A 12,913-nucleotide genomic window follows, 5' to 3' on the forward strand; every position below is an offset into this window, starting at 1 on the left:
ATGTCTTGGGATCCTAGGTCGTGGTTCAACTCTGCAGATTCCGATTTGGTAAATAGCTTCGATTTTTTTTTTCAAACGGTTACAAGTGGTGAAATACATCAGGCTGACAGTACGTATGCTCTATTTCAAGAGAAAGAACTGTGAGCGAGTTGAAAATTCCCTTAATAATTTCGGAGAGAATGTGAAATTAATTTTCTCAACGAGAAAAACAACGTATTCTTCCTCATACCCCTGTGTGTTAGAGAGAGGTAGATAAATTGAGCATAAACTCGATTATCCGGCTAACTCCAATAATGGATTGTACATATTTCATATATCGCATGTACAGGATTGCTGATACTATTGTTGTCAATTAATTTTCTCCCAATATGTGATATTTCTTTAGGTATAACAGATATTATTATGCTGTTCCACACGTGACAAATAAATTTGTGACAAGTTTTGATCTATAATATCTTTGATTATCTTAATGATGATACTTTATCTATCTTAATAATAATATAATAATTTCTCTGCAACGAAAAGGGCTTACATGTCTGTTCTTTTCTTTATTTAAAAATTGTTCACGTTTTTCATAGAAACTTTGTAAAACGCGAAAGTAATTAATCATTTTTAACTTATAGTTTATTTTATTTTATTTTTAACTTTTCTTTGTATACGCAGAAATTACGAGAAGTTTGTATTGGTATTATATCAATACTATTCTGTATTGATATAATAATCTTCGCCTTTGTATTCTCTTTCTTTCTTTATTTCTTTTTTTCTTTCTTTCTTTATTCGGGCAATGAATTTTTGTTTCGTAAACGCGGCTGGCAGACGTTTTCATCGCCCTAACTTTTATACCGTTATCCATTCTCGCCATAAATACACAGTTGCAACATTGTTCATCGACATTTGTTTAGTCTGGCACAGCTGATGCATTTAGCAATCAGTTATTCATACTTCTGGTCAACCTATACAACTTTCGAATTGTTAGTTATTCTGTATATATATACGTATATACGAACAATAAAATGAACAAAATATGTTTCGAAAACTTTGTATAATCTTGGAATGAAACACCTTCGGAATAAAACAATTAATGATGCCAAATGACGATATTTTAAAAATATTCTACGGACGAGATACTGAAATAGTTAGAAATGGAATAATTATTGATGTATAATGTTTTATTGTAAAGTTTATGCGTAAACTTTACTGAAAGAAAGTTTGGGTTTTTTTATTGAATTACCATCACACACACACACACACACACACACACACACACACACACACACACACACACACACACACACACACACACTGCGCACGAAAAATCTCAATATTTATTAATAAAATATAAAATAAAAATTACCATATTTAGTAATAAAATACAAACCAAACATATTCTAACTCTTGATAACATTTGATGGCAGTTTGACATCGTTTGTCGCTATGTAACTTTTTTTGTTATATACATATAATATCCGCGCATCGAACTGTCATTAAGGGCAAGAGCACAAAGACAATTTTTTGCATAAGAGAGTCAATCAGAATTTTTTATTTTCCATTTTAGGATAGAAATGAGGGTCTCTGATCGGTTAAATTTCTTATGCGTTATGCAAAAATCTGTCCTCCCATTTTAAAAGGTACAGAATAAGTCTACTATGATTTTTCCATGTAAATATCGTTAGCATATACCTGTACGAAATACCTGTAATGATTATTGTTAGATATGACTCTTATTGTGCTGATGTTGAACGCAATCTCATTTCAATGTTTATTCAATAATCTCTACGAATATAAATATTCCAAGCAGAGTGCTACACGGAGATAATAAAATAATAATTATTAAATATTTATTAGCACCGAGTCAAGATACAAATATCTTCTAAAGGTTGAGCCGGATGTTTAATACCGATAGAAGTGAAGAAGGGCAATGTCTTTCTCAATGGTCTCCCACGTCTTTCCACGATGATGACGTGCATAGTTTCCCCTCTCTTCTTTTTTCGTATCACCTGGCGAGCTGGCCCCGCCGTCCACGTGGACTGGTCGCCCACACGCGGGTATCAGGTGTTGTTGCCTCGGTCAATTGTTCTCTCTGGCAGTACGCGAAGGATGTTGCGCCGCTCGGCATCGGCTTCGCGTGAGCGCTGAGCGAGCCAGCCGTGCGGTCAAACTGTCGTCATCAATTCACGGTTTTCTTCGTTCTAACCGTCCTGATTTCGCCATTCAGCGTGCAAGATACATTCATCATTTGTATATTTCTCAGCACAATGATACTGCTCGGAGAACTTAAAGAGTAAAAATTGATAACGCAGTGAATAAAAAAATGAAAGCTTCGAATAAATGGAACTTTGACAAATAGACAAAAATTAGAGATCAGATAAATATTGTGTGTTTGTGCAGTGATGTATTTTGTGATAGCGATGTGAATTCTTTCTTTCGAAGTAGGATATTGTACGTGTAAGATTGTTAATAGTGACTAATGAAATTATGTATTGATTGAAAGGTATATAAGTTTGAAAGGTGATAGATTCTTACGGCGCGTCATTGATACCAAGATCCCTCGAGTCAGGAAAATTTCCGGATCGGGCAAAAAGTATGAATAATCATCTAAGAAAAGATTCTCGCTAATGATACCCTCGGTTCTACATTTCGTGACGTTTTTGCAAATTACGTGACGTCAGGAATCGTGACGATCGTGACTAACAACGTACTGCTTCGTTTAGCAAATGATTAAAAGCCCCGAGTCCTCGATCCTTGGCCTCGATCTACTTTGCCGTGGTTTACGATAACCGTTCTACTGCGCCCCCTTAAACTTGTAAGTTAATGGCAGGAGTTCTCACGATTGTTTTTGCTACTTCTAGACAACGGGTAAATTTGCGTCCGATTTTGCCACACTTGTCATTATAACGGACTGGAAGACATCTTATTATAGTCTTCGCAAATTTATCACACTATAATTCCGAATTATTAATGTTTCTTCACGGTGAAATTTTATGCGAAATTTTAGTGTTTTTAATCCCTGATGGAAAAATAAGTCTCGAAATTGTAATTTTTTAATTTTAATGATACAGAGATTTATTTGTTGCAATTACTAGATAATCGTGAAATATTTCTAAGTGAAGATTTCAAAACTAGAACATATTTTACAAAATTTTGATTTGCGAAAGGAAATAGATAATAATAAAGAAAATAAAATAAATAATAAAGAGATAAACAATGAAATAGATTGTTAACGAAAACGATATAGCCATTTAGCGCTATCACACTCATTTGCAAGTCAATATGCGGTTTAATTTCTACATATTTTGTGCTTCGGACTTCTTACTGTTTCGATCGTTTTCCTGCCCTATATATTTGCGACGCGTGGCCTGAATTTGTCCGATTTATTTCTCGCAGAACACTCTACGTCGCACGAATAGCGCGAAAATAATTCTCATCACGCGGGAATACCAGCGGGAATGTCAATGTTTTCGATGAAATAACCTAACGTTTCGTATCCTAAAATAAAATTAAAACAACATTGCTCTGAGAAGACGTCATCTATTTAACGAACTTTATTTCGTAATAAGGCGTTTCATTATCTCGTTTTATTTCTGCTTTTGCGAAGAATTTAGCGAATCAGCGCCGTTTTATATACTCATAGCTGAATATTTTATTCCTACAAATACACACACACACACACATACATTTATATTTTTTAAACATATTCATAACTGGAAGAAATTTAAACAGAAATTTAAATGTAAATTATTTTTTGTCTTAAGAATCTTTTAAACTTATGTAATATCGGTAATCAATAGGAAACAATACAGATAAAATAATTCCAAATAAATGAAAAAAAATATTAATGTTTCGTGCTTTTGGTCTAAGCTCTGTGTATATATTAATAGGCAATTGAACAATTAGTACATAATTTTGTTTCTGCAGGATTATAATTTTTAACAAAAGCTAAAAATAAAGTTTTGCAAATATAAATACAAACTAGAAAGTATTTTTAAATCATATAATAGTTTTTATAATATTGTTACACATTTAATAATATTTAATGTTTCCACAAAATATCATCCGAAAAGAACATCTGAGAAATTGGGATCCAAAATTGACATAGTAATAGCAGAACTGACGGTCTTGTGAATTCAGACATGGCAGATTAACCGGCTTTATAATTATAAGCAGATGTTACTTTGTGCCGGATATCTCAGATCTATGTATATATGATCGAAGGGTTAATGTTATTTTTTTGTACACTTTATCTTAATTATTAATCTGGCTAATAGCGGGAAAGAGTTTTTCTTTCGTTGTTTTTCGAAATATGCATCGTCAAGCCAAATTATATAATAACGCGACATTGAAAGTTAAGATTACCAGACGAGCTTACCAGACCTATAATTTAGACTGCGTTCTAATATTCACTGCCAGTACTAAAAATCTATAGTGTATGTGATGTAAACTATAGATTTTCAGTACTAGCAGTGAATATTGGAACGCAACCTTAGTCTCATGGGAAAGTGGGTTGCATTACACAGCGATTTTACGTTTTAAACTGCATTATGTGAAAAATATAAAAGAGCAAAATATAAACATTATAATTTTAGGAAATATAAGCATGTAAAAAATGATGTAATATTATCACTAATATAATAACTTATTATTGTCTAAACTATGCAAGAGAAAAACTGCAAATTTTATTCTCGCTTTTAAAGAATTCGTTTTTAGCAGATTTTATATTCAGAAAAAAGTGAGAATTATGAATGTAGGTCTGATTATTGAGTGGCCAAAAATATTTCACACACGTTATCGAGTGCAAAAACGTGACTGCTTATCAGATACTTGAAAAAGGAGTGATACATGTCGGTTGAGACGATAAATAACCAACGTAGATGAGATAAAGCGCGCGTACAAAAACGTTAGCAAACATGCTCACGCATATTTACCTTCATTTTCCTCCCGGTAGTGCAACAGTGAAAGCGCGAACTTTATAGTCCACGGATCAGCTGATTCATCGATCCTCTCGCGTACCGATCGACCTCGATTACTCTTTATCCCTGACCGCAAAATTCTACTTCAGAGTCATCTGCTTAATCGCAAATTATCGAAATCGCGCGCATTAATTGCTGACCGATAATTTTCCGGCATATTTTACGCATATGTGAACACACTGAGAAAGAAAGTAAATTTAACTATATTTTTCAATTTTAATAATCGAATTTCTTCAGTTCAAGTACTTATGTATTTCAGTTGAATATACATACTTGAATTAAAGTTAGAATATTTTAAATATTGCCAAGTTAAATGCATAAATAATTGAATTGAAGAAAATTAATTCACTTGAAAAATTTAGTCAAAATAACTTTTTTTCTCGGTTTATATTTATTATCGCCGAGGTGATCATTAAAAGTTATTATTGTTATATTGAATCGGTACCCCGAATTCGACATCTTACAATTAGCGACCCATATGAATTGTGAAAACAGCGCCCTTCTTTATTGCTCTATTCCGTGGTGACAATCGTTATCTTCGCAAGAATGCCATCGATGATCACGCGCAAACATGAGAGTGTAATTTGCCCGATTCTCTCGAAAGGCTCGATGTAATTGGTGACAGTGCGAGATACACTCGTCTAATCTCTAGCATAACATACATTTTTTTGCCAAACACTTCAAGATTATTTAGATAAACAATTCTAGACTCATCTTTAGACTTATTGCTCCATCAATGAAATCTTTTAACTATTTTATCGCATCAATAATGCATAACAAAAATTATTAAAAATAAAGAGGGACACGATTTATAAGGAGAGAATCTCTCGATTTAACATTAACACTGGAGTGCTACTGTGAGCAAATTTTCACCAAATGTTAATTCAAGAGTTCAGTATTTATATAATTTTTGTCGTTAAAATTTTGTTTACATTAAAATAGTGCAATTAATTCAGTCATTCTTGCAGCACACTTTGTAGCCTACAAAATAGAGAAAGTTACAAAAATTATTAAAAATGTAATAAAAAAGTTCTTAATATTGTAGGTGAATTTTTTTTTAGATTAAAAAATTAAAGTAAGAAAAATATAAGTAGCGCTCCAGAGTTAACTCGCTGATTAAAAATTAATGAAGAGGGATATACAAGATAATTCACGGTATGTTAATATCACGACTACGATCATCGTCATATCAGTGTCGTTATCGCAAGCTCCGAGGATGATGCATTCCTTTGAGTTTGTACCAGTTACGGCTTTACGCGATTGGTATTCACGTGCAACTTTACGTAAAAGCAATGTAATCATGATGACATAGTGTATCCGAATGCTATTATCACGTACTACGTATCCACCGCGGCCTCCAGACTACCGAGAAGAGAACCAAGGAAACGAATACAGCAAACGATTAGTCCTGCATACTTGCTGCCGCGAGCGAACACCGATTTTTGAGAGCCGACTTGGCACGGTCATCGTAACGCGTCGCGTCGCGCCTGTTTTCGCGCTAAATTTTGCCTCGTCGAACGTGAGATTAATCAAGCAATTATGAGAGTTAACCGAGGTGAACGCGTCTGGTGCAACACTATTATTTGCGGTGTGACGAACGCGAAACGGTGCCACGTTGCACGTAATGAGAATGATTACTCCACCGAAAATCTCGAAGTCGAGGCTTGTTCGCAGCGCGAGTAAAGAGAGTGCTGAATCGCGAATGGTGAATGACTCTTTTATGTTGAGTGATTATCCGAATTGTTTGTCGAGAAACGACCATCCGCGAAATGTCGCATTTGCGAACGAAGAGCAGAGCTGTGCTCAGTGACAGGATTTACAAACACGTTACTGGGACAGGAGAATCTCGCAGAAATCAATTTTCTCTATTGAAAGGACGACCTCAAAACATCGTACATCGACTGGAACATCGGTTCCATGAGGTAACTTTGCTTGAAACGGAATAATACACAATTATATCTGTAAATAATTTAGAGGCAGTTTTTGTAACGAGAATCGCTTCTGTCGTTTAAAAAATTTAGTGATGTAATTCTGTATTTATTTCTAGAGCATATTAGATGTCTAATACACTGGAAAAAAGCTTAGTAATGACAATGAAGGTGATAGTTGATTAAGCTTTAATGAAATAATTTTAATTAAATTAATATAATCAATTATTTAGTAATATTTAAATAACCGTTTATTTACTATTGTTATGTTTGGTTACTGTTACTATTATAATTATTAAAATATTACTAAACGTTTAATTAATCAAATATTTAATTGAAATTATTTCATCAAAGCTTGATTATTATTACTAAACTCTTTTTTCAATGTAAGGAACATGAAGATACATGGAATATTACAATAAATTGTGTCTCAATAAATTCTTTTTACCTATTTACTTTGCTGCCAACCAAAGGTTAGCAATAAACACGAAGGGAGCATACGTTTCATCGAGATCGAAGATCGATTGTTATCAAAGATCTCTACAACTAGAATATATTTTCTTATCAACAATCTTTTAATCAGATATTTCTTATTAACATACTTGATTTAAAGCTTATAATTAGCCTGGAAACGTCAGCAGACTTAACTTCTATAATTCCTAACGACTGTTATAGTGTTGTTGCGCAGCTTTTTTACTATATATTATACGCAACGATAACGAAACCGTTGTTAAGAGTTACAAAAAAGGTCTGCTGGCGATGGAATAGTTTGGACAGTTTGAATTTCAAGATCAAACGTCAAGTAGTTTGAAATTTTTCAAATTGAAGATATGTCTAAAATGATTAAACTCACTTCAGATTCCAAATTATTATAGTTTAAAGCTTGAAATTTTTTGAAATATCAACATACTCTTAAAACGGAAATGTTACCGATTTTATTGTTAACAGTTTTCCACGATGCGCGCTGATTGATTTTCTCGTAGCGCTTACTTCGTGTTGCGAGAACAACTATTATTGCGATTGAATTTTGACAACTGTCAAATTGTGATAATGTTAACTGCCATCGCGCAATTAGCAAATAATAATTTGTATAGATGGTTATATATACAATTATTTTTATTTATTTTTAAAAAGTAAAAAATAAAAAGTTAAATAGCGCGCGTGAAGCGTGCGTCTGTGGTGTCTAGTAATATAAAAAAGGAAGTATTCATGAAAACTGCTTTTTTATTTTTATACATTTGTTTCCAATTTTTAGTTGAAACTATCTAAAATATTTGAACTGAATGCTCTTTTTTTTACTTTAAACTATTTAAACAGATCGACAATATATTCAAATCTTTTGTCTTATTTATAATTATTATTAATTTTTGTTTAATAAATAAAAAAAATATATTTTTTTTACATGATTCTTGATTCACCGTAATTTTACCGCGTAGATATAGCAGGTGTTTTGCACATGCCAGTCTTGATAATAAGACTGACGTAACAAGTTCTTAAGTGCACGCAAGAAGGGTGGGAAAACAAATGGGCGACTTTTCTACTTCGAAGAATCTAATTATTGCATGTTCTCGCACGTTCGCTAGAATTACTGCTGTTATGTGACGAGGTAAATTGCGCGGTGTTTGCACTGCGACGAATGCACTGTCTTTCGCCGGCGAAATATGCGACATGCAAACACCATTGCGAATTTTTCGAGTGACCTGTTTTCTATTTTCTATCGCTGAATGAGTCAAAGCTACATCATTCATGTTATCGTGCGGAGTCACGTAGGATTCTTTCGTTTTGGCAATGCGCTTTCAGCGGCGCGAAACACGCGACTCTCATCCAACTCAACGTTTCTCTCTTTGTCGAGACTAACGACCGCTACGTGTTACACTCTATGCTTTCACCGTAAATCAGAGAGCGACGTGACAAAGACTTACCGCGAATGTCCACAAATTTGCACGTGACCAGGATTAGGTTTCTCAGTGTAAAGTTTAATCTGTTGATATTACACGATAATGGATGTGAGGTCTACAAAGATCTCTACACAGAAACAACAACTTTTAAAATTCAGCTATATATATATATATATATATATATATATATATATATATATATGAATTTTTAGGTTTATTTTAACTTTAGCAAACTAAAACAATGAAGTTTAACAATTTAATTAAAAAAGTTTTAATTGATCTCAAATTTAGTTTAGTTTAGTTTACTACGTATATTTTAATATGAATATTGCTTACTTTGAAACAACGTTGTTTATTAATTCAAACCACTTCATAGGAATAGGTTGATTAGATGCAATTATTTATTTAATCACATTTTGTGTTAAAGTAAATTTTAGCATACACGGAATAAATTAAAAATAACAAAATGTGTTATTTACCTCAAGAAATTGATTAAAAATTTTGATCTTTTAATATTTAACAGTGTACTTTTAGATATAAGAAATGGAAATAATTACTCTTTCTGTGTATATTTATGGTGCTGTATTTTTTTATACTTTAGCATTACACACAATTAAATTTCATTAGAAAAACAAACAAAATTTAATTGTTTCTATTCACAATTAATGCTGAAAATATTTAAAAAATACAGTAGTGCAAGTAATACGAAATAGATGTTTATTTTTTAATTGAAAGTTATAACAGTTGCAAAATATGCTACAATAAAGCGAATTTTGAGCAACAACTTTTCTTCTGTACAAATTATTTATTTTTATTACTTCTAAGATATCACAGCATTCTTGTAATCGTATGTTTACAAGTTCAAATAAATTCTTTAATGTGTATATTTAAACGCTTTTAATGTGGTATATGATAATGTTATACCATTGTAATTCTTAATTTTTTTATTGATACGGAAATATTTTGCTTGTCATATCCAGATGTGCAGCTGAATAGCTGCAGATATACTTTAAGGATAGAGAATGAAATATGTTATAACGTTTATATAACATTTTATTTTTAATAAAAAATATAATTATATCTTAGATAAATTTTCTGTATTTTATATTTTATCTCATATTGTTTTCATATTGCTAACATATGCAATAGTTTTTACGTTATATAAATTGTCATTTTAAATTACTCAAGTACAGTAAAATGAACTTCTTTGTTTTTGTTGTAAATACTAATACTTTAGAGAAATAATGTTTATTTTACATAATAATTTATGATATAAGATTTATTATTTTTTTTTTATTAATATTATTTTATTTTTTATATGCCATATATGGTAAAGATATGAATTATGTTTAACTGAATTATGGTTAACATTTTAATTTATATATTATTTTATATAAATAAACGTGTGCAATTTCGTAAAAAATAAAATAAGTTTATATAAATAAACAAGTTTACATTTTATTTCTTGTGTTATTTATTATTGTTTCTGAAACTTGACTTGTATTTTATCGTATTTTATTTTTTAAGTTTTATATTTTTATATTTTTTTTATTGAGAAAATTTTGGAAATATTTAAATCTTAGAAATTTTTATTAATTGAATGTTAATTAAATAACTAACATGTGTTTCTTAAGAGTTCTGTATAAATTAAAGGTTTTAATACATTTACACATCAAATATTAATTAAAAAATGAGCATTCCATATTACCTTTGCCCTACAAAGAATAGTTATTACATTGTTTATATCTAAAAGTACATTGTTGAACATTAAATAATCCAATTTAAACCAAAATATAATTAACCAAAATAATGTTACGTTATTGTACTATTCTAAGCGTTCGCCATCGCATAGTGCATCGCTCTTCTTTTCGCGGTTATTAGGCAGCCGCAGGTTTATTTTCGGTTACCTCGAGATTGTGCCAATGCACTGGGAGTCTTGGGTGAGACACTGATTAATGGTCTCCGCTCATTTTTATGATGTTAAAACCTTGCCAAATTTTTAATTATTATTGTCTAGAATGTCTAGATAGACATTGATTCTTGACTCAGGACATCTGGTTTAGATGATAAACAAAAAATGTATAAACGTCTTTACTCTCTAATTGAGAATATTTTTTAACTAATCGTTACTAATATGATTGAGGTGACTCGTCGCAAACTGCGTCTAAAAATATTCTGTTTGCAGTGTCGCGCCAATGTAATTTTACTTAATTATTATTTTTATAAATACGGCGAGACACACGACGCCGCGACGCATTAACAAATAACGATTCATTTTTCTTTTAATTGTAATTGTAATTACAATTTTAGCAGTTATGTAAAAGAAAAAGATACATAATATCTTCAGAATTATACGAAATCTCTTTTTACTTAACGAATCGAAAAATAAGATATTTGTTAAGACTATGTAAAATGTTTTATTTAAAGAGATAGATAAGTAATGTGTATTTCTACTTTAAAAATTTATTTTTTTATTTTTAAAAATAAGGTGCAAAATTATATAGAATAAGTATAAACATAAATAATAACATTCTAAATAAATGTACGCATTTGCACAATTTAGGCTACATTCCAAAACGTCCTTTCCGAGGAAAATTTTACTCGATGTAATATAGAATACGTTACGTGTACTATATATTTCGAGAAAAATTTTCCTCGGAAAGGACGTTTTGAAATGTAGCCCTAACTTCGATAAATTATCTAAAATTAAAAAATTAGTAATTTTTTATATTTGCCATTTTCGGATCGTGCAGAGAGAATTTTTTTCAAAATTTTATTTTTTACGAAATTGCACACGTTTGAATTTCGAAAATTGCGGTTTTTGAAATTATTTTTCTTTTTATTATAACTTTTACAAAAGAAAAACAAAAATCGGAAAAAGCTTCCTTGATCCAAAATGTTATTAAAAATGTTTAAATTTTAAATTAATTGTTCAATTAATATAAAATTCGAAAACAATATTTTTAATAACAGCTATGTTTAAGTTATTGGAGTTACCGCTTAAAAAATGTTTTGAAAAAATCTACTTAAACTTTAACAACACTTTTAATGTAATTTTACATCTTTTGTTTAATAAATATCCATATTTTTAAGGGCTTACACCAACCTAGACGGTCGAAAAACAGGCCTAACTTTGATATTTTATTCCTGCTAAACGGGTAGTGGGAATTAAATGAAATTTTGTGATTATTGACTTATGTATCGACAATATAAAAAAATTTTTTTATTAAACAATGGCGACGGAAAGCAGCAGAAATATGGCCGCCGACATACATCGAGGTTTGGAAAAACACATTTTGCGGTGACCACTGTCCCGTCTAAACGATCCATCTGAAACAAAAAAACAAAATGGTGTTTTTAAGCTAACAGTAGTGGTTTGTCGGTGACGATCGCCGATTGTCGATTTTATCGTTTGTTACAAAATGGCAATGAGTTAAAGTTAAAATTTAAAAATAACGAAAAATTTTCGTCCTTTTCATTTTTTTTAATTTTTAATGAAAATCGATTAAAAAAAAATAGATTGTCACCGACAAAAGAATGTTTCTGAGAGTATTGTGTAAAAATTTGAAAACGATCCATCGATTAGTTTTTGAGATCTCGTGGTCACCGTCTTTGAAAACCATGTTTCGAGAAAAACGCGTTTAAAGTTTCAAGTTTAGTTCTACTGTTAACAGCCAAATTTTGCACTTTACCTCTAGTCGACAATTCCGGGGCCATATGAGATTCCTTCCACATCAATAGCAGCAGCGCTCTGTGAAGACCTCTGTTGACGGCGAGCAATCCTCCTTTCGCGCGTCGCCTTCTGCGCTCGAACTTCGGCCACATCGATGCGCGCTCGGTCTTGATTTTCGCAATATGCAGCACAATTCTTTTATTATCATTAATAAATATGCAGCAGCACCTTTATTAAATGTGCATGCAGCAATATTGGCAGCAATTTGCACAACGTGTGCACCGTTGTGCTGCACTTTTGGCGCTTTGCGCCAAATCAGATTGTTCAAACTTTCGTTAACGTTTTGCGTAAACGTCCACCAACGCATCTCTTCAATAAATTATCACTAGAAAGTTGTTCAAATATTGGACGAATGGCTTTAATCACATCATCGTCCAGTGGCGATTT

General features: G+C 31.5%; 1 protein-coding gene across 4 annotated transcripts in view; it reads left to right on the forward strand.

Moving 5' to 3' along the window:
* LOC105833751 (kinase D-interacting substrate of 220 kDa) overlaps positions 1-12,913 on the forward strand; it is a 58,971-nt gene that overhangs the window by 3,828 nt on the left and 42,230 nt on the right. Inside the window, exons 1-2 of one of the 4 annotated variants that reach the window (XM_012675719.3) lie at positions 1,312-2,491; positions 6,280-6,889. The exons of the other annotated variants lie outside the window; for them this stretch is intronic. Coding sequence (XP_012531173.1) covers positions 6,737-6,889 — 153 coding nt within the window. The 5' untranslated portion in view covers positions 1,312-2,491; positions 6,280-6,736. Of the gene's footprint in view, positions 1-1,311; positions 2,492-6,279; positions 6,890-12,913 lie in introns of those variants that run through there. 4 annotated transcript variants of the gene reach the window in all.

Source organism: Monomorium pharaonis, chromosome 2, assembly GCF_013373865.1.
Source record: "Monomorium pharaonis isolate MP-MQ-018 chromosome 2, ASM1337386v2, whole genome shotgun sequence".
Taxonomy (NCBI): Eukaryota; Metazoa; Arthropoda; class Insecta; order Hymenoptera; family Formicidae; genus Monomorium; species Monomorium pharaonis.